The following is a 23263-nucleotide window of genomic DNA, read 5'->3' as shown; positions in this document are numbered from 1 at the left end:
CAATTAATTGATGGAAGACAGTTAGAGTCAGGACCCATCACACACCAAACAATTCCCTTATTAGTCACTACTCATGACATACACCAAGAGTTCATTTCTTTTGACGTTATTCCTTCACCCATTTTTCCTGTTGTATTAGGTCTACACTGGTTGAATATACATCAGCCCCTCGTACATTGGTCAGAAAAAACACTTGAATTTAATTCACAATATTGTACCACCACATGTTACCCTATACAACCTATTCTATCTGTCTTGGAAACTAACATCCCTCCTGTTTATTCAGATTTAAAACAAGTATTTGACAAACAGGAGGCAGAAACCTTTCCACCCCATCGGGAGTATGATTGCCCCATAGATCTAATCCCTGGGTCAAAAGTTCCATATGGACACATATTCCCACTTTCTAAACCTGAGCTTGATACGTTAAAAGAATATATCAATGAGAATCTCAGGAAGGGATTCATTAGACCCTCCACCTCCCCTGCAGGGGCAGGAATATTTTTCGTAACCAATAAAGATAAAACCATACGGCCAATCGTTGACTACCGCGAATTGAATAAAATAACAAAAAAAGATCGTTATCCTCTTCCACTCATCCCTGAATTAATTGAAAGATTACATGGCTCATCCATTTACACTAAGCTTGATCTAAGAGGAGCTTATAATTTAATAAGAGTGCGTTCTGGGGATGAGTGGTTGACTGCTTTCCGTACTAGGTACGGGTTATATGAATATACCGTAATGCCCTTTGGATTGTGCAATGCACCCGCCACATTCCAGAGGTTCATCAACGATGTGTTCCGTGATCTCCTTGAATGACATCCTTATATTTTCAGATAATGAAACAGAACATATAAAACATGTTAGGATAGTCCTCTCAAGACTGTTAGCTCATCACCTGTATGTGAAACCTGAAAAGTGTACCTTTCATTCCCCTGAAATCACTTTCCTTGGGTATCATATCATCTAAAGGGATATATATGGAGAAAACAAAGATCCAAACCATTCTTGATTGGCCTATACCAAAGACCAGAAAACATATACAAAAGTTTTTGGGATTTTCTAACTTCTATAGAAAATGTATTAAAAACTTTTCAGCAATAGTTAAACCCCTAACTAACTTGACAAAAGCCAATGTTCCTTTTGAATGGAACAAAGACGCAAATCACTCCTTCAATGTTCTAAAAAATTCCTTTACTACAGCACCTATTCTAGCATACCCTGATCCACAAAAACAGTACATACTAGAGGTTGATGCCTCATTCTACGCTATAGGAGCCGTATTGTCCCAAAAGAATCCCAAAACAAATAGGACTCACCCTGTAGCATATTATTCAAGAGTGTTAACAACCTCTGAAATAAATTACCATATCGGTGAAAAAGAGCTCTTGGCTGTTAAAAGCTCTCTTGAAACTTCGAGACACCTTTTAGAAGGTACAATAGAGCCTATAATTATTTTCACTGATCATCGCAACTTAGAGTACCTAAAAACATCTCGCACGTTAACATCTAGACAAGTGAGGTGGAGTTTGTTTTTCTCAAGATTTAATTACATCATAACCTATAGATCGGCTTTGAAGAATACCAAGGCCGACATACTTTCTAGGCTTCCTTCTCCTCCTCCTAAGATTCAGATGTGTAAACCCCTAGTTCCATTAGATAATATAGTGGGGACTTTAGCTATATCAACCACTGAATTAAAAGAGAAGCAACTAACTGATACTACTAAAGTGCTATACAACTTAACACAAGGAGAGAATGGGTTATACTACCATGACACAAAACTCTATGTACCCCCTTCACTAATGGAACAAGTTCTCTCCTCTTGTCATGAATCTCCCCTTTCAGGTCACCCTGGTATGAACAAAACTTATGACTTAGTTACAAGATCCTACTGGTGGCCCCACATAAACACAGAAATAAGAAACTACATAAAATCATGTTCAGTTTGCACAACCTGTAAAACCAATAGGAATAAACCCACAGGGTTTCTTCTCTCCCTACCAGTTCCAGACAGACCGTGGAAAGACATTGCTATAGATTATATTGTTGATCTACCTGTATCTGAAAAGAATAACACAATAATCGTTATCGTTGATCTCTTCACTAAAATGGCACACTTTGTGCCTTATTATAAGTTACCAACCGCCCTGGAAACTGTAAATATCCTTATAAAACATGTCATCTGCCTACACGGCTTACCGAACACTATAACATCTGACAGAGGTTCACAATTTACCTCTAAGGTTTGGAAACAATTATGTTCATCCCTTAACATTGAACAACGGCTTTCTACCGCATTCCATCCCCAAACCAATGGACAAACGGAGCGCACAAACCATTGGTTGGAGGAATATATAAGATGTTACACCAACCAACAACAAAATAACTGGACAAACTTACTTCCCCTTGCAGAATTCGCACATAATAATACTTACCATTCAACAATAAAAGCTACTCCTTTCTTTGCTAATTATGGCTACCATCCGAGCTTTCATCTACACCCCGAAGTCACCACTGACTGCCCAGTCATTGATGATCTTACTAACACTATGCTTGAAACATTCTCTCAACTTTATGACACTATAAAAATTGCCCAACAGAGGCAAAAGAAATACTACGACCTCAGGCATCGTCCTCCTCCTTCATATGTTCTTGGAGATCTTGTTTGGCTCTCTACGAGGAACTTACGGATCTCCGTGCCCAGCAAGAAGTTTCATAAACTTTTTATTGGTCCTTTCCCCATCATTAAAATAGTAAATGAGAATGCTGTTACTCTCCAATTGCCCCCCTCTCTTAAAGTACACCCCACGTTTCACGTCTCACTCCTCAAACCCTACAGTTCACTTCGGAATCCTTTGGACCCTTCTGTTCCTGTGTTGCCTATAGCTCCGGATGTGGAATATGAGGTTGCTGCCATCCTTGACTCCAGGAAGGTTTCTGGTCGTCTTCAGTACCTGGTACATTGGAAGGGGTACCCTTCTGAGGAGGATTCTTGGGAACCTTCGGTTAATCTCTCCGCTCCCAGGTTGGTCTCTCTTTTCCACAGAAGATTCCCGGATCGTCCCAGACCTTGACCCACGGAGTGGTTGCTCTTAAGGGGGGGGGGGGGTCCTGTAACATTATACCCCTTTAAGGGGCGGTTACCTCAGGTGCATATAAATTACACTGGATACATCACACCAATGCTTGGTATTGATGTATCCAGCCTGGATTAACTTCCTGTGAGCTAATCCCTTTTGCACCTGTGAAGCTAGTTTCTCTCCTGTGGATTCTGGGGAAATTTGCCTGCTTCTCTCTCTCCCTGGATCCGGAGCCCTGCTACTCTCACCTGCTCTGTAGTGGACTTTCAGTTCCAGCTGACTACCGGGTGACGTCACTCCCACGAGCCACATCCACTGTGTCTCTCACACGCTGCTCTCAACCTCTGCTGCAACGTCTCTGCCTTGTGCTCTCTCTCCCACAAGCCTCATCAGCTGTGTCTCACACACCCTGCTTCCAGCAGCTGCTGCATCGTCTCTGCTTAGTGCTCTCTCTCCCAAGCAGGACTGTGCCTCTCTGACTGTGAGCTTTTTCTTCAATATTCCTCTGCTTGTTACTCAAATATCGGTAAGCTGAGTATTTATTTTTTCCAGTTCATATTTTCTAAGCTTTAGCTGCTTATTTTGTTTATTCATTGCAATGAAGGTATTTGTTATTTTTAAAGTCATGTCTGACTAAATTTGAACTACCATATGTTGCCAGGGGTAAATAGTTCTATATATTTTCATGACAACTGATTAGTATATTAAAATCATAATAAAATATATGTAAAACCCTAAGCCATGAGTTATTACATATATTTAAAAATGAAACACTCACTCAAGTTTTTATTTGGTAACCATACTTTTAATATATTGGAAAATCTATTCATGAATTATGCTCACAAAAGACTTGTTGAAAGCAGTGTTACTAATAAACTGTCACACACCTGTTACACAGAGAACCTATGAAATAGACCCCGTAGAAGGAGATCATTGAATTCAGATAGGCAATACTCTCCTCACATCCCTCTGACATTCACTGCACGCTGAGAGGAAAACCGGGCTCCAACCTGCTGCGGAGCGCATATCAACGTAGAATCTAGCACAAACTTACTTCACCACCTCCATAGGAGGCAAAGTTTGTAAAACTGATTTGTGGGTGTGGTGAGGGGTGTATTTATAGGCATTTTGAGGTTTGGGAAACTTTGCCCCTCCTGGTAGGAATGTATATCCCATAAGTCACTAGCTCATGGACTCTTGCTAATTACATGAAAGAAAACAGTGCACCAAAATATGACCTGCGTGTGAAAACCCATTAAGATACCTAAGTGCACTATCCCAGCATGAGCAGACTCGAAAACCGACACATGAAAAAGATATACACAATCTTAAAAAACTGCTCCACTAAAAAAAAAAAAAAGTCTTCATTTTTTATTTTTTTTAAAGGGGAACAACTTTAAAAAAAAAAAAAAAAATCTATTCCAAGGAGTGTTTTTTTAAATAAATAAATATATATATAAATAATACTATCTGGCTTAATTGAGTGCCGATATATAATAATAAAAACTGTTGACCTATATGCACTCATCTACTTGAAGAAAAAAAAACATAAAAAAGCCAAACCAATGCTGAGACATAGCAGAGGATATCGATGACCCAACAGGAAGAGGAAAAAGGACAGGTACCCGCGACACCTGTGGTAGGCTTGTGACAAAACCCATGAGGTGAAAAAATATGTCACTACCCATACTACCAATACATCCCTCCATGAAACAGGGCACCCTGAGGGGAAATGGGCCACAACTCAGTCTGAGTAACCCTCACACTGAAGAATAACATGCACATCTTCATCACCATCCTCCAGCAAGGTAAAGACAAGACTGATTAACCAGTAAAGTGGGATGGCTTTTGTAGAACTCTTTGGGATTGGGAACCTTTGCCTCTTAGTGGTAGAGAAGAGTAATTCCCAGGAGTCCCTGAACCCAAATTTTTTCTTTCGTGATTCAGATAGAGCAGGCAATTTTAAGCAACTTTCTAATTTACTCCTATTAACAATTTTTCTTCGTTTTCTTGCTATCTTTATTTGAAAAATAAAGTCCAGCACTTGTTTATTGGTCGATAAATTTATCCACCAATCAGCAAGAACAACCCAGGTTGTTAACCAAAAATGGACCGGCATCTAAACTTACATTCTTGTTTTTCAAATAAAGATACCAAGAGAATGAAGAACATTTGCTATTAGGAGTAAATTAGAAAGTTTCTTAAAATCGCATGCTCTATCTGAACCACAAAAGAAAAAATTTGGGTTCAGTGTCCCTTTAAGAGAACAAAACAAAATTTGATAACTAAAGTAAACTAGAACGTTTTTAAAAATTCATACTCTGTTTAAAACATACTAACAATATTAGATAGAGTTAATTTCCTTGCCAGAAAGCCACACATTTCAAGTCATGAAAACAAGGCTATGCTCTAAATCTGCCATAAATCGGCCATGCATCACTGCCTATCCTAAGCTTCAGGTGATAGTGTCAGATAATATTATCCATTCTGCAGTTGGCAGAGGGAGAGAGTAGTATACAATATCAGTTTGTTTAGTTATCTTACCCCTCTGCCCCAGGTGTAAGCTGTTTGTCTCCTGTTAAGTCTGGAGCATCATCTTCATCCGATGACCCGGCGCTGGAGGATTCCTCGTCGCTGTCTGCAAGATAGTACGCTCTTGGCCTAGCACTGTTGGAGAAATAATAAGACAACTCATAATTAGCTTTGCATTGCAATATAACGATTAGAGGGACAGTCTAGTCAAAATTAAAACTTTCATTATTCAGATAGGACTTGTAATTTTAATCAATGTTCCAATGTACTTTTATAATCAAATTTGCTTTGTTCTCTTGGTAATTCTCATTTGAAACAAAACCTAGGTAGGCTCATAAGCCCTTGAGGTCTGCCTCTTATCAAATATTTTTTAAATTACCTTTCACAACAAAAGACTGTTAAGTTCATGTGGTTCATATAGATAACACTGTGTTAATGCACAGGGAGTTATTTAAAAGTTAGCACAAGACAATACTAAATGCAAGTCAATAGATAATAAACAGTCACAGTCATGTGATTGGGGGCTGGAAGAAGGTTCTTAGATACAAGGTAATCACAGTGATAAAAAGTATATTACTATAACTGTGTTGGTTATGCAAAACTGGGGAATGGGTAATAAAGGGATTATCTATATTTTAAAACAATAACAATTCTATTGGAGACTGTCCCTTTAAAGGAATAGTCTAGTCAAAATTAAACTTTAATGACAGAACATACACTTTTAAGCAACTTTCTAATTCACTCCTATTATCATTTTTTCTTCATTATCTTGGTATCTTCATTTAAAAAAGGAGGAATGTAAGCATAGGATGATTGGTGATTGGTGTCTAAATGTAGCCGCCAAACAGCATGCGCTACTCAGGTGCTGAACCAAAATTGGGCCGGCTCCTAAGCTTACATTCATATAAAGATACCAAGAGAATGAAGAAAAATTGATAATAGGAGTAAATTGGAAAGTTGCTTAAAATTGCATGCTCTATCTGAATCATGAAAGTTTAATTTTGACTAGACTGTACCTTTAATATGAGAGTAATGCTTCACTTTTTATGTAAACACAAGAATGCTGGGACCTCTGGTGTATCCTCATAAGAGCAATCACTATAGCTAACTGCAATGGTCGCATCAACCAATCGCACAGTGACAGGAAGTGAGATGCCTTTCTGGTTGCTATGGTGAGGGTGCATCAGAGCAATTATAAAGTAAAGTAATATATGAACTGATGAGCCTAATTGTAGGAGACGTGACATTTAACATAATACTGTATGTAGATTTGCTTCCCATACACAGAGCCCAGGAGCGGAGATGTAACATTGTTTATATTTAATAAGGCAGATAGAAAAATGACTCAATTTTACTGTATCAAACATTAATTTTAAATATATTAAAGCCCTGATCCAGTCACATTATTCCTAATGAGAGATAAAATCATTTTCCATTGAACTTATAACCCCTATTGTTTTTAGGATTTGAAACCTATGTCAAACACTGGACAGATCTGCAAAAGGACTTAAGTGTGAGGAAAAAGGGGCAAGCATTCAAAATGAAATATGTTATAATTTTATTTAAATAAAACTATTTAAATGGTTAATATTAAGGTAATCATTATTTTTCTCCTTCCAACAAAGTACAGCTTAAAATTTGATCAAATATGAATGATTAACCTATTAACCTGGAGATAGTTCACCTCCCAATAATTTCATTAATTTCAATGATCTATCTATGTATATCTAATGATATGTAACCAAATCAGTAATGGTCTGATATAACTGGAAAAAACAAATGATGCTTACCTGATAATATCATTTTCTTCTGATGGAAAGAGTCCACAGCTGCATTCATTACTTTTGGGAAATAAGAACCTGGACACCAGGAGGAGGCAAAGATAACCCAGCCAAAGGCTTAAATACTCCCACTCCCCTCATCCCCCAGTCATTCTGCCGAGGAACTAGGAACAGTAGAAGAAATATCAGAGTGAAAGGTGCCAGAAGATATAAGGACGCCCCACATAAAATTACGGGTGGGGAGCTGTGGACTCTTTCCATCAGAAGAAAAGGAAATTATCAGGTAAGCATATATTATGTTTTTCTTCTTAAATGGAAAGAGTCCACAGCTGAATTCATTACTTTTGGGGAAATAATACCCAAGCTATAGAGGACACTGAATGCCAAGACGGGAGGGTACAATAGGCGGCCCATACTGAGGGCACCAGGCCTGAACCTCTATCCAATAAAAAAACCCTGCTTCATCCGAAGCTGAGAAAATTTTAAGAGGAAAAGCCCCAGTGACACTAACTCACAGTTAGTCCAGAAGCCAAACTAGAGACCGCAAACTGACTCGACTGAGCAAACAGTCCTCCAGGAGAGACGGTCGCCCAACAAACGGTCCCCCACTGCTCATCTCCACAAATGAAGGAGACACAAGCCGAAACCCCCAAGGGGACAACGCAAAGGAGAACCAAGGAAACCGAAAGGTCCCTTAATACAAAAAGGAACACCTCCACAAGTGAGCCCAGCTCACAGAGACCCAAAGGGGCCCAAACAGGGAAAGGAGGCCACGCCTATACCAAGCAAAATCCGGGATAAGACCGGGCACAGAGACAGAACAGACGTCTCCCCAATATCCTGCGAAAAAGCAATGCAACGGAAGAGGCAAAGTCCTCCCAGTGTCTGGCCATAGAATACCAAGGTATTCGACCATGAAAAAGTGTGTAATTGTGATATCCCTTTAAGACTTTCTGACTATCAGCACTTCCTCCTATTTAAGGAAGTGCTTTTCCATTACTCAGTGCCTGAAAATTAAAGTGGATTCTCTCATCCTGTGCTTCTGCTCTTTCCAAGCAGTTTACTTTTCCCTTTCAGGTCATAAGTATTTTATTTTTTGAAGGCTGTTTGTATCTCAAAGTTTGCTGCACTTCTTTCCTGATTCTTTTGGACTGATACTTCTAATCGTATCCCTACGCTACCGGAACTCTATCACACGCGGCTGAAGCCGCACTCACACAAGCTGCTACCGGAACGCCGCTCTCTACTAATCTCCGGTTTAGCACTTACTCTGCTGTTATTACCGCTCTCCACGCTACACCATCGCTCCTGGGAAAATCTGGTCTTGTCACCACGCTGGTTTGGGTATCGTATTGTATACAAATCATAAGGTTCCCAAAAATAACGCTAAGTGTTTTTACTTACCTGAGGTGTATTACACTGAATTAACCTCCTCCTTGCTGGTCAATATTGCGTGTGTGCTGGAACTTTGTATATATATTTTAGAGTGTTTGTGTGAGTGCGTGAAACTTAAGGAAAGATATATTACCATTACTTTATCTAGAGTTGAACTCTATCACTTCGTTTCTTATCCTGAATATAAAGGATTTTTTCTCAATTTTTCTTTTTTGACAATATTAATGAATCATTGCTTATATAAAAGAGACTTAATAAGTATCTCTCATAAGATTTATTATTATCATTCATAGAGGTTTAATCCATACTTTTCATTTCAATTACTAAAAGTAAATGCTCACCTTGAACATGCTAGTAGAACAAGTTATGTTTATTAGCTGTTTACAAGAATAGAGCAACATTCCATTTATTTTATTTTTTATTAAATTTTCTCTGAAGTTTGGTGAGACAAAATTATCACAGTAATACACCCAGGAGAAAAACCACAAGTTTGAGAACACAAAGTCCACAACAGGACGACATAGAGGGTACGTGCGAGGAAGAAGAAGCAGTCAAGCAAGAAACAGACCGCAAAAGCAACCTTCATACAGAGGGCACGTTCCAGGCAACCTAAGTCGCCGGACCTACACACAGGTCCCTGAAAAGAGGAACACAAAAACCTCAATCGAGGTCCCCCGAGAAGGAGAGTATACTCTCAGAACCCGAAGGAAGAGTAAACCCTCTTCTAATCAATGTAGCAAGTTGAAAAGAAAATCTATACCCTAGCAGACTAAGCTAACAGGATAGACTCAACAAGCTCACACATCCAGAGAAGACTGTGCAAACGCAGTTCCTTAGACCGCTTGGCCATCCCAACCTGCAGACCCCCACTCAGTTGGACCAACCCAGCCTCCGAAATCCAAGACGGGGAAACAAAGAATCCTGAAACAGGTACAGGAACAAGCATAAGGATAGCACAGTCATCCCCACAGAGCACAAGTACAACCCGACTCTAAAACAGACAACAAGGCCAAAGACCAAATAATCTATAAAAATAAGTGCCCAACAAGTCTGCTTGGAGCCAGCAAGACCACAGGGGGAACCAATCCCACCTTTACGCCTCCCATCCAGGAGAAGCCCCAAGCAAGGACTCTATCTCCCCCAAAGAAAAGGAACAATCCCCCAAAGAAAAGGGATGATGCCGGAAGGGCAACAACTGTCCTCAAGGCCCGAAGGCACCGGCTAATGGGAAGTGAAATTCCTAACACAGATGTCCTAGAAAAGGACCCACCTACAAGTAGCTTGCCAAGCAGAGGCACAGCCAACCCATTCGTCTGCAAAGCAGGGAAACCACGGGAACACTGGCAAGCTGACCAGGGGAATGCAACCCTAAGGCGCAACAGAAATTGGACATCCAGCGCCAGCAGCTGGGTACGAACCAACCACCCTTGAGGCTCAAGACACACGGCTAACCACCAGATGACATGGGCCACTCTGTGGCAAAAAGTAAAACCTGGCCAACCATGACCGGGTGAGGTAGATGGAGCCAAGATTCCAAAACCACCCAAGACAGGGTCAGTAAAAAAGCCAAGCAAAGCATCAGCAATCTGAAGTCTCAGGACGAAAAACAGGTCCAGGCACCTAATAGTTCAGGCAAACCTTACCCTAGGACTAAACACCCCAACCGGCCAAAAAGCCAGACACAAGGGTATGGATGCATATCCAGAGAATCCGGATAGTGAGAAGAACCCAAAAAGCTCAGACCAAAGGAAGGAACCACCCCTAGCTAAAGTCTAGCGCTCCAAAAAACAACGCTAGAAGTCGTAAGATACTTCTCAGAGCCTCAGGACAACCAAGGGATAAGTCGAGGTCCAAAAAAATCCTACTAGCAGGACTAGTTTCCCTAACCCCTCCACACAAGCAGAGGACACAAGGAAGAGAAGGCACTAAGCCTACCCAGCTCCGGAAAAACTCCAAGCTAAACAAAAGTCCCCACAGGGAACAACCATCACCCGAAAACACAGATTCCTAAAAGGAGATCCACTCACTCGGAGACAACGGAAGAAGACCCAAAGGCCTCTTTATAATGCAGTCAAGAGTAAGAGCTGCATCTAGATACAATAGAAACAGCTAAGTGTACATCTACAAGGTGTTAAGAGCTGCAACAGGTTTCAAACTGCAAACCTTCCGCATGCTAGACAGCTATCCTGTACAAGCTGTTGGATCAAGCCCAAAAGGACACATCCAGAGGCTTAAAAAATGAAGGCCAAACCGCTCAATAGCAGTAAGGGGCATTAAGCCCACCCACCCTCCACCACATGGGGGAGGAAACTCTAAGATCTGATGAAATCAGATGTCAGATAGAGTGACGCAGCAGAAAACTCCCCTGCCCGGTCATCTATGACTGAGGGCTATAAGGACTGAAACAATCCTTCCCACCTCACGGACCCACAGGTTCTCTCAAATGCTTAGTTGAACATGAAAAACAATGATAACCTGAGCACTCAGTGCTTCTACCGAACCAGCCGAGCAGAACAGCGTCACGTGCCTGAACAGCCGCAAAACCGAACGAACCCGACAGGACCAGCCTGTACCTAGGGTCCCAACCGGCAAGAGTAAAATTTTTCAATACCAGAAGGTTCCAGAAGGAAACAAAAACAATCAAAAGACATCCCATCGGATATAAATAAAATATAAGGCAACCCGGAGGTTAACTCCCAAAAAGACACAGGCCTACCCGCAGGACCAGCCAAACGGAGCCCTATCACACAAAACTGGAAAAGATCACGAGATTACTTCATCCCCACCTGTCTAATGAGGTGCACCATTTGAATTATCAGACTGAAAATCCCCGTATCTGGTAACGATAGGGTCATTCAATAACTGAAAAACATGTCTGAGCAACACGTGAAGGCGCAGAATCCTGTAACGGAAGGCACAACACTCAGGGACAGATACCCCCGCAGGGAACTGTAGAGGACCTCCCAAAGGTGGAAGGCCCGGGACAATAGGGCACAAGCACATTTCTAAAATAAACATCTGGACTCTGCAGACGAACAATCGCCAACATTATGTGGAAGCGAAAATATGCTGCATCCTCCAGGGGAAACACGCCACCCCACCATAAACTGGGTTACCCGCATGTGCAGAAATATGATTTGGTAGGGAACTTGCCTCTCAGAGGACAGGACCCCCAGAGGTGGATGGCTCAGCAGTCCCTTGATTCCTCGAGCCCGAGGAACCAAGCGCTCTAAAATGGCATACGGAACAAAACTGGTTGACAGGCATCAACGAGGCTACTCCGGATTCATCACCAGACGCAGAATCTGAAATCAAAATAGTCTCAGCATCAGAATCCTCTGTAAATGAATCTGAAATTAACAGTCTCAGCATCAGAATTATCCATAACTGGATAGAGAATATTTAAATATGGACTAAAGTAGTGAAAAACTAAAACGGCACCTGATACCACCTCCTATGACCAGACCCCTGAGGACTAGGAAATTTCCTTCGCCACGCGATCGGGAATACAGAAATGGAACAACGGAACATAGCCACGCCCGAACACAAGGTAAACTGTACAGTCCAAACAAGCGCGCCCAGCCAAAAGGCTGCGTCACTTCCAAAGGCCTCAATGTTCCAACCACGAGCCCAGTAAACATTGCACATAAGCAGGTTGAATCACATAACAAACATGATTGTAAAAACCCCCTTATTCAATAAACACCCTAAGGAGATATTAACCCTCGATTCCAAGATACTAAAAGAGACTCACTGAGACCCTTATGTTTATCTTTTAGATCCGCAAGGTGGTAGCCTCTCGGGAAACATTCACATTATAGTACATTGCGAATAAAGTAAAATGAAACAATCTTACCAGAATCTACGCCGTGGAACAGGAACATGGCCCTTCAAGTGTGACGGATAGTAGCATCGCCTCCGCCATGGACTTGAGAGAAGAAAGCCAGCAGCGAAGCGGATTGCTTGAGGAGCTGTTAATATGAGTCGGGATGGTTTCGCAGAAAGAAACTCCCTGCATCTCCGGACCCTAACTTTCATCCAAGCCCTCACTGAGAGACTGACAGGACTACTTAAATCTCCTGTCCCATGCCGAAGAGTACTACCCTCTATAAGAGACAAAAACAAAAAACAGAATTTATGTTTACCTGATAAATTTCTTTCTCCAACGGTGTGTCCGGTCCACGGCGTCATCCTTACTTGTGGGATATTCTCTTCCCCAACAGGAAATGGCAAAGAGCCCAGCAAAGCCGGTCACATGATCCCCCCCAGGCTCCGCCTACCCCAGTCATTCGACCGACGTTAAGGAGGAATAATAGCATAGGAGAAACCATATGGTACCGTGGTGACTGTAGTTAAAGAAAATAAATTATCAGACCTGATTAAAAAACCAGGGCGGGCCGTGGACCGGACACACCGTTGGAGAAAGAAATTTATCAGGTAAACATAAATTCTGTTTTCTCCAACATAGGTGTGTCCGGTCCACGGCGTCATCCTTACTTGTGGGAACCAATACCAAAGCTTTAGGACACGGATGAAGGGAGGGAGCAAATCAGGTCACCTAAATGGAAGGCACCACGGCTTGCAAAACCTTTCTCCCAAAAATAGCCTCAGAAGAAGCAAAAGTATCAAACTTGTAAAATTTGGTAAAAGTGTGCAGTGAAGACCAAGTCGCTGCCCTACATATCTGATCAACAGAAGCCTCGTTCTTGAAGGCCCATGTGGAAGCCACAGCCCTAGTGGAATGAGCTGTGATTCTTTCGGGAGGCTGCCGTCCGGCAGTCTCGTAAGCCAATCTGATGATGCTTTTAATCCAAAAAGAGAGAGAGGTAGAAGTTGCTTTTTGACCTCTCCTTTTACCTGAATAAACAACAAACAAGGAAGATGTTTGTCTAAAATCCTTTGTAGCATCTAAATAGAATTTTAGAGCGCGAACAACATCCAAATTGTGCAACAAGCGTTCCTTCTTTGAAACTGGTTTCGGACACAGAGAAGGTACGATAATCTCCTGGTTAATGTTTTTGTTAGAAACAACTTTTGGAAGAAAACCAGGTTTAGTACGTAAAACCACCTTATCTGCATGGAACACCAGATAAGGAGGAGAACACTGCAGAGCAGATAATTCTGAAACTCTTCTAGCAGAAGAAATTGCAACTAAAAACAAAACTTTCCAAGATAATAACTTAATATCAACGGAATGTAAGGGTTCAAACGGAACCCCCTGAAGAACTGAAAGAACTAAATTGAGACTCCAAGGAGGAGTCAAAGGTTTGTAAACAGGCTTGATTCTAACCAGAGCCTGAACAAAGGCTTGAACATCTGGCACAGCTGCCAGTTTTTTGTGAAGTAACACCGACAAGGCAGAAATCTGTCCCTTCAGGGAACTTGCCGATAATCCTTTTTCCAATCCTTCTTGAAGGAAGGATAGAATCCTAGGAATCTTAACCTTGTCCCAAGGGAATCCTTTAGATTCACACCAACAGATATATTTTTTCCAAATTTTGTGGTAAATCTTTCTAGTTACAGGCTTTCTGGCCTGAACAAGAGTATCGATAACAGAATCTGAGAAACCTCGCTTCGATAAAATCAAGCGTTCAATCTCCAAGCAGTCAGCTGGAGTGAAACCAGATTCGGATGTTCGAACGGACCCTGAACAAGAAGGTCTCGTCTCAAAGGTAGCTTCCAAGGTGGAGCCGATGACATATTCACCAGATCTGCATACCAAGTCCTGCGTGGCCACGCAGGAGCTATCAAGATCACCGACGCCCTCTCCTGATTGATCCTGGCTACCAGCCTGGGGATGAGAGGAAACGGCGGGAACACATAAGCTAGTTTGAAGGTCCAAGGTGCTACTAGTGCATCCACTAGAGCCGCCTTGGGATCCCTGGATCTGGACCCGTAGCAAGGAACTTTGAAGTTCTGACGAGAGGCCATCAGATCCATGTCTGGAATGCCCCATAGTTGAGTGACTTGGGCAAAGATTTCCGGATGGAGTTCCCACTCCCCCGGATGCAATGTCTGACGACTCAGAAAATCCGCTTCCCAATTTTCCACTCCCGGGATGTGGATAGCAGACAGGTGGCAGGAGTGAGACTCCGCCCATAGAATAATCTTGGTCACTTCTTCCATCGCTAGGGAACTCCTTGTTCCCCCCTGATGGTTGATGTACGCAACAGTCGTCATGTTGTCTGATTGAAACCGTATGAACTTGGTCCTCGCTAGCTGAGGCCAAGCCTTGAGAGCATTGAATATCGCTCTCAGTTCCAGAATATTTATCGGTAGAAGAGATTCTTCCCGAGACCAAAGACCCTGAGCTTTCAGGGATCCCCAGACCGCGCCCCAGCCCATCAGACTGGCGTCGGTCGTGACAATGACCCACTCTGGTCTGCGGAATGTCATCCCTCGTGACAGGTTGTCCAGGGACAGCCACCAACGGAGTGAGTCTCTGGTCCTCTGATTTACTTGTATCTTTGGAGACAAGTCTGTATAGTCCCCATTCCACTGACTGAGCATGCACAGTTGTAATGGTCTTAGATGAATGCGCGCAAAAGGAACTATGTCCATTGCCGCTACCATCAACCCGATCACTTCCATGCACTGAGCTACGGAAGGAAGAGGAACGGAATGAAGTATCCGACAAGAGTCCAGAAGTTTTGTCTTTCTGGCCTCTGTTAGAAAAATCCTCATTTCTGAGGAGTCTATAATTGTTCCCAAGAAGGGAACCCTTGTTGACGGGGATAGAGAACTCTTTTCCACGTTCACTTTCCAGCCGTGAGATCTGAGAAAGGCCAGGACGATGTCCGTGTGAGCCTTTGCTCGAGGGAGGGACGACGCTTGAATCAGAATGTCGTCCAGGTAAGGTACTACTGCAATGCCCCTTGGTCTTAGTACCGCTAGAAGGGACCCTAGTACCTTTGTGAAAATCCTTGGAGCAGTGGCTAATCCGAAAGGAAGCGCCACAAACTGGTAATGTTTGTCCAGGAATGCAAACCTTAGGAACCGATGATGTTCCTTGTGGATAGGAATATGTAGATACGCATCCTTTAAATCCACCGTGGTCATGAATTGACCTTCCTGGATGGAAGGAAGGATAGTTCGAATGGTTTCCATCTTGAACGATGGGACCTTGAGAAATTTGTTTAAGATCTTGAGATCTAAGATTGGTCTGAACGTTCCCTCTTTTTTGGGAACTATGAACAGATTGGAGTAGAACCCCATCCCTTGTTCTCTTAATGGAACAGGATGAATCACTCCCATTTTTAACAGGTCTTCTACACAATGTAAGAACGCCTGTCTTTTTATGTGGTCTGAAGACAACTGAGACCTGTGGAACCTCCCCCTTGGGGGAAGTCCCTTGAATTCCAGAAGATAACCCTGGGAGACTATTTCTAGCGCCCAAGGATCCAGAACATCTCTTGCCCAAGCCTGAGCGAAGAGAGAGAGTCTGCCCCCCACCAGATCCGGTCCCGGATCGGGGGCCAATATTTCATGCTGTCTTGGTAGCAGTGACAGGTTTCTTGGCCTGCTTTCCCTTGTTCCAGCCTTGCATTGGTCTCCAAGCTGGCTTGGCTTGAGAAGTATTACCCTCTTGCTTAGAGGACGTAGCACTTTGGGCTGGTCCGTTTTTACGAAAGGGACGAAAATTAGGTCTATTTTTTGCCTTGAAAGGCCTATCCTGAGGAAGGGCGTGGCCCTTACCCCCAGTGATATCAGAGATAATCTCTTTCAAGTCAGGGCCAAACAGCGTTTTCCCCTTGAAAGGAATGTTTAGTAACTTGTTCTTGGAAGACGCATCAGCCGACCAAGATTTCAACCAAAGCGCTCTGCGCGCCACAATAGCAAACCCAGAATTCTTAGCCGCTAACCTAGCCACTTGCAAAGTGGCGTCTAGAGTGAAAGAATTAGCCAATTTGAGAGCATTGATTCTGTCCATAATCTCCTCATAAGGAGGAGAATCACTATCGAGCACCTTAATCAGTTCATCAAACCAGAAATATGCAGCTGTAGTGACAGGGACAATGCATGAAATGGGTTGTAGAAGGTAACCCTGCTGAACAAACATCTTTTTAAGCAAACCTTCTAATTTTTTATCCATAGGATCTTTGAAAGCACAACTATCCTCTATGGGTATAGTGGTGCGTTTGTTTAAAGTAGAAACCGCTCCCTCGACCTTGGGGACTGACTGCCATAAGTCCTTTCTGGGGTCGACCATAGGAAACAATTTTTTAAATATGGGGGGAGGGACGAAAGGAATACCGGGCCTTTCCCATTCTTTATTAACAATGTCCGCCACCCGCTTGGGTATAGGAAAAGCTTCTGGGAGCCCCGGCACCTCTAGGAACTTGTCCATTTTACATAGTTTCTCTGGAATGACCAACTTTTCACAATCATCCAGAGTGGATAATACCTCCTTAAGCAAAATGCGGAGATGTTCCAACTTAAATTTAAATGTAATCACATCAGATTCAGCCTGATGAGAAATGTTCCCTGAATCAGTAATTTCTCCCTCAGACAAAACCTCCCTGGCCCCCTCAGATTGGATTAGGGGCCCTTCAGAGATATTAATATCAGCGTCGTCATGCTCTTCAGTAACTAAAACAGAGCAGCCACGCTTACGCTGACAAGGGTTCATTTTGGCTAAAATGTTTTTGACAGAATTATCCATTACAGCCGTTAATTGTTGCATAGTAAGGAGTATTGGCGCGCTAGATGTACTAGGGGCCTCCTGAGTGGGCAAGACTCGTGTAGACGAAGGAGGGAATGATGCAGTACCATGCTTACTCCCCTCACTTGAGGAATCATCTTGGGCATCATTGTCATTATCACATAAATCACATTTATTTAAATGAATAGGAATTCTGGCTTCCCCACATTCAGAACACAGTCTATCTGGTAGTTCAGACATGTTAAACAGGCATAAACTTGATAAGAAAGTACAAAAAACGTTTTAAAATAAAACCGTTACTGTCACTTTAAATTTTAAACTGAACACACTTTGTTACTGCAATTGCGAAAAAACATGAAGGAATTGTTCAAAAATCACCAAATTTTCACCACAGTGTCTTAAAGCCTTAAAAATATTGCACACCAAATTTGGAAGCTTTAACCCTTAAAATAACGGAACCGGAGCCGTTTTAAGCTTTAACCCCTTTACAGTCCCTGGTATCTGCTTTGCTGAGACCCAACCAAACCCAAAGGGGAATACGATACCAAATGACGCCTTCAGAAAGTCTTTTCTAAGTATCAGAGCTCCTCTCACATGCGACTGCATGCCATGCCTCTCAAAAACAAGTGCGCCACACCGGCGCGAAAATGAGACTCTGCTTATGCTTTGGGAAAGCCCCTAAGAAATAAGGTGTCTAATACAGTGCCTGCCGATATTATTATATCAAAATACCCAGATAAAATGATTCCTCAAGGCTAAATATGTGCTAATAATGAATCGATTTAGCCCAGAAAAGTCTACAGTCTAAATAAGCCCTTGTAAAGCCCTTATTTACGATCGTAATAAATATGGCTTACCGGATCCCATAGGGAAAATGACAGCTTCCAGCATTACATCGTCTTGTTAGAATGTGTCATACCTCAAGCAGCAAGAGACTGCACACTGTTCCCCCAACTGAAGTTAATTGCTCTCAACAGTCCTGTGTGGAACAGCCATGGATTTTAGTTACGGTTGCTAAAATCATTTTCCTCATACAAACAGAAATCTTCATCTCTTTTCTGTTTCTGAGTAAATAGTACATACCAGCACTATTTCAAAATAACAAACTCTTGATTGAATAATAAAAAACTACAGTTAAACACTAAAAAACTCTAAGCCATCTCCGTGGAGATGTTGCCTGTACAACGGCAAAGAGAATGACTGGGGTAGGCGGAGCCTGGGGGGGATCATGTGACCGGCTTTGCTGGGCTCTTTGCCATTTCCTGTTGGGGAAGAGAATATCCCACAAGTAAGGATGACGCCGTGGACCGGACACACCTATGTTGGAGAAATTAAAAATTCTGACACTTCTCTGCTATCCTCCTGGGACGAAAGGCAAAAAATGACTGGGGGATGAGGGGAGTGGGAGGAGTATTTAAGCCTTTGGCTGGGGTGTTTTTGCCTCCTCCTGGTGGCCAGGTTCTTATTTCCCAAAAGCAATGAATGCAGCTTTGGACTCTTTCCATTTAAGAAGAAAATAATATGAAAAGTTATTATTCTAAAAATGAAAAACGGTATTTAAATTGATCGGACTAGTGATTTAAAACAAATATATATATATATATATATATACACACACACACATATATACACACACACACACACATATATATATATATATATATATATATATATATATATATAGTCCGTTATAATATCTGAATGATGGCTCCAATTCTATGTGAAAATATGTGCTGCCTTCATACAAATGAATAATTAATAAAGACGCATTTTCTTCTCGGGGCTCAGACATTCATTAGAATAACTCTGATTTGAAGGAGATATTAATAGTGCCAGCTGAAATGTAACCCTTTGGCTGCCAGGTCTGACGGCAATGCACTGTGCGGTGTGCTGCAGCCCCTCTTTGGCAGTTAAGGGGTTGAGGCTATCATTACAAAGTTGATATTTCTGAAAGATTAAAGCATTTTGCTTGTCCTATTCAGGTCAGTTCTGTAATTCCTTCTCCTAGATGAACAGAATTCTAAGCAGTGAATGCGTGTTTAATATGCAGTGATTGTTTAATAATTGATGTTTAACAGATTTGTCAGGTAACTACTGCTCTGCTTTAGCGTAATTATCCATCACAGCAATTATCCCAGATGTTTCTTATTATTATCCTTCATCATGTGTTGCATGAGCTCCTTTTCCCATAAGAATCACTTTAAATACCATTTGATGGTCTAAATTCCTGAAGGGGACACTGTACCAAAACTGTCATACATATGAAAGTGCAACATATAGACATGTTTGTTTGTTTTGCAATAAAAGAGATGAATTTAAAGCTTTTTAAATTGAATCTAATAAATCTGTATAAGGCTCAATGGCTAATGGGCATTTTCTGTTAAATCTCTGCAGTATAAAGGAATAAGGAAGCGCTAAAAGCTAAAGTGTGGTCCTGTATACAAATATATAGTGATTAAAAACTAATTTAATATATACAATAATGTAATACTGACAATATACAGAAATTGATTAAAATAAAACAATTAAACCAATTTGCGCCAATATGGAATATAGTGCTGCGCTTCCTTATTCCTATACACAGCATAAATTCATTTGGGACTAGGTTAAGAGATCCTATATAGTAGGAAGCTTATGTGCAACATTTGGCGCTTAATACTTCTCCTCATAGATTTCCTGTTAAATAATTTCATTATTTTGCCCCCTTTTTCTGTAATTAAAAAAATAAATACATTAGCATATTGCTCTCTGCCTAATCTTTGCTTTTAATATATCATTTCCCTTTAATGCTCATTTATTAATGGGAAGTTCTAAATAATCCCCCCTGAGCATCAGTAGGAAGTATCTATAAACCAGTCTGCTCTATAGGAATATAATGATACTGGTATATTAGTTTAAATTCATATTGCTACAGATTTTTTTATAATTTTGTTAAAGGGACACTGAATCCAATTTTTTTTCTTTCATGATTCAAATAGAGCATGCAATTTTAAGCAACTTTTTAATTTACTCCTATTATAATTTTTTCTTTGTTCTCTTGCTATCTTTATTTGAAAAAAAGAAGGCATCTAAGCTCTTGTTTTGGTTCAGTCCTCTGGACAGCACTTGTTTATTGGTGGGTGAATTTATGGTTCAGGGTCCCTTTAAGGCAAAATGCCTACATGTTTCAATGATGCACTTTTTTTATTTGGATGCACAGAAAATATGTGTGTCCCTTTAAATTTGACATGCCCTGTTGAATTTAAAGTTATGTGCGCAATTGCATGTCAGAGGAGACTACCCTAGTAAGTATTCAAATAATTTTTTAAATTATACATTCAGCCTCACAGGCCCTAATTCTCTTCCCTAAGTGAGGCCATTTCTAGGAAACAATGTAACTAAACCTCACCACGCAAACCAAAAAACAGGCGAGAAGCACTAAAGATGCGAGATGAGACCGATCTGGAGCTGCAGCCGATATCCAAGAATTCATTACATACTGCATATACACTGTGTAACTTGCAGACATGGCTCTGCGCTTCAGGCAGCATGATAAAGCTGTATGCTCTGAATCTACTGTTTATCTTCTATAGAGCTGATCTTGAGGCAAAAGGGCTGTAGAATAAAGGGTGTGCTGAAACACAAACTATCTCAGCTCAGTTAAATCAGATTTCTAGCTAGGGTTGCCACCTTATGCCCAGCCGATTCCTGGACATTTTTTAAATGGGCGTGGTTTGGGAGTGGCTTCACACACCCTCAATAAAATATAATATTTTTCCTTTTTTTGTCTGCCATTAAAGGGTGTTATAGTGGTTTAATTTAATACACAACACAATCTGATTTTTTTTTTGTAGGCATAAAAAAACGATTAAGTAGTTTATTTAGGGGTGTATATACTGTATGTGTATATATATATATATATATATATATATATATATATATATACAGTGGATATAAAAAGTCTACACACCCCTGTTAAAATGTCAGGTTTCTGTGATGTAAAAAATGAGACAAAGATAAATCATATCAGAACTTTTTCCACCTTTAATGTGACCTATAAACTGTACAACTCAATTGAAAAACAAACTGAAATCTTTTAGGTAAAGAGAAGTAAAAATAAAAAACTAAAATAATATGGTTGCATAAGTGTGAACACCCTTTTATAACTGGGGATGTAGCTGTGTTCAGAATTAAGCAATCACATTCAAAATCATGTTAAATAGGAGTCAGTACACACCTGTCATCATGTAAAATGCCTCTGATTAACCCCAAATAAAGTTCAGCTGTTCTAGTAGGTCTTTCCTGACATTTTGTTAGTCCCATCCTACAGCAAAAGCCATTGTCCGCAGAGAGCTTCTAAAGCATCAGAGGGATCTCATTGTTAAAAGGTATCAGTCAGGAGAAGGGTACAAAAGAATTTCCAAGGCATTAGATATACCATGGAACACAGTGAAGACAGTCATCAGCAAGTGAAGAAAATATGGTGCAACAGTGACATTACCAAGAACTGGATGTCCCTCTAAAATTGATGAAAAGACGAGAAGAAAACTGGTCTGGGAGGCTGCCAAGAGGCCTACACCAACATTAAAGGAGCTGCAGGAATATCTGGCAAGTACTGGCTGTGTGGTACATGTGACAACAATTGCCCATATTCTTCATATGTCTGGGCTATGGGGTAGAGTGGCAAGACGGAAGCCTTTTCTTACAAAAAAAAACATCCAAGCCCGGCTAAATTTTGCAAAAACACATCTGAAGTTTCTCAAAAGCATGTTGCAAAAGGTGTTCTGGTCTGATGAAACCAAAGTTGAACTTTTTGGCCATAATTCCAAAAGATATGTTTGGCGCAAAAACACTGCATATCACCAAAAGAACACCATGCCCACAGTGAAGCATGGTGGTGTCAGCATCATGCTTTGGGGCTGTTTTTCTTCAGCTGGAACTGGTGCCTTATTCAAGGTAGAGGGGATAATGAACTGTTCCAAATACCAGACAATATTGGCACAAAACCTTCAGGCTTCTGCTAGAAAGCTGAACATGAAGAGGAACTTCATCTTTCAGCATGACAACGACCCAAAGCATACATCCAAATCAACAAAGGAATGGCTTCACCAGAAGAAAATTAAAGTTTTAGGATGGCCCAGCCAGAGCCCAGACCTGAATCCAATTCAAAATCTGTGGGGTGATCTGAAGAGGGTTGTGCACAGGAGATGCCCTCGCATTCTGACAGATTTAGAGTGTTTTTGCAAAGAAGAGTGGGCAAATCTTGCCAAGTCAAGATGTGCCATGATGAAAAACTCATACTCAAAAAGACTGAGTGCTGTAATAAAATCAAAAGGTGCTTCAATAAAGTATTAGTTTAAGGGTGTTCACACTTATGCAACCATATTATTTTAGTTTTTTATTTTTATTTCCCTTTACCTAAAAGATTTCAGTTTGTTTTTCAATTGAGTTGTACAGTTTATAGGTCACATTAAAGGTGGAAAAAGTTCTGAAATGATTTATCTTTGTTTCATTTTTTTACATCACAGAAACCTGACATTTTAACAGGGGTGTGTAGACTTTTTATATCCACTGTATATATATGTGTGTGTGTATAGGTGTGTGTGTGAGTGATGTGCAGTCACTAGAGGCAGGTGAGGCAGTGCTTCACCTCTCATATGGGCAAAAATATATTTTTTTTTATTGGCTTTAAAAAAAAATTGCACATTTTTTTTCCCCCAGCATTTTTTTTTTTCACAGCTACATGTTGTGCAATGGAGAGGCACAAGCAGGTCTGCCCACCATTACACAATATGCTGCGCCACCTACTGGATGAAAGTGGTTAAGAT

The 23263-nt window shown here is 41.1% G+C and overlaps 1 protein-coding gene across 1 annotated transcript in view; it reads right to left on the bottom strand.

Annotated features, from left to right (window-relative positions):
- Nucleotides 1-23263, bottom strand: part of TEX2 (testis expressed 2) — a 487045-nt gene that overhangs the window by 89406 nt on the left and 374376 nt on the right. The window contains exon 9 of the mRNA XM_053708096.1: nt 5631-5753. Within this exon, the coding sequence (XP_053564071.1) occupies nt 5631-5753 (123 nt within the window). The remainder of the gene's footprint in view (nt 1-5630; nt 5754-23263) is intronic.

This window comes from Bombina bombina, chromosome 1 (assembly GCF_027579735.1).
Source record: "Bombina bombina isolate aBomBom1 chromosome 1, aBomBom1.pri, whole genome shotgun sequence".
NCBI lineage: Eukaryota > Metazoa > Chordata > Amphibia > Anura > Bombinatoridae > Bombina > Bombina bombina.
This window is presented reverse-complemented; position numbering and strand designations above follow the sequence as displayed.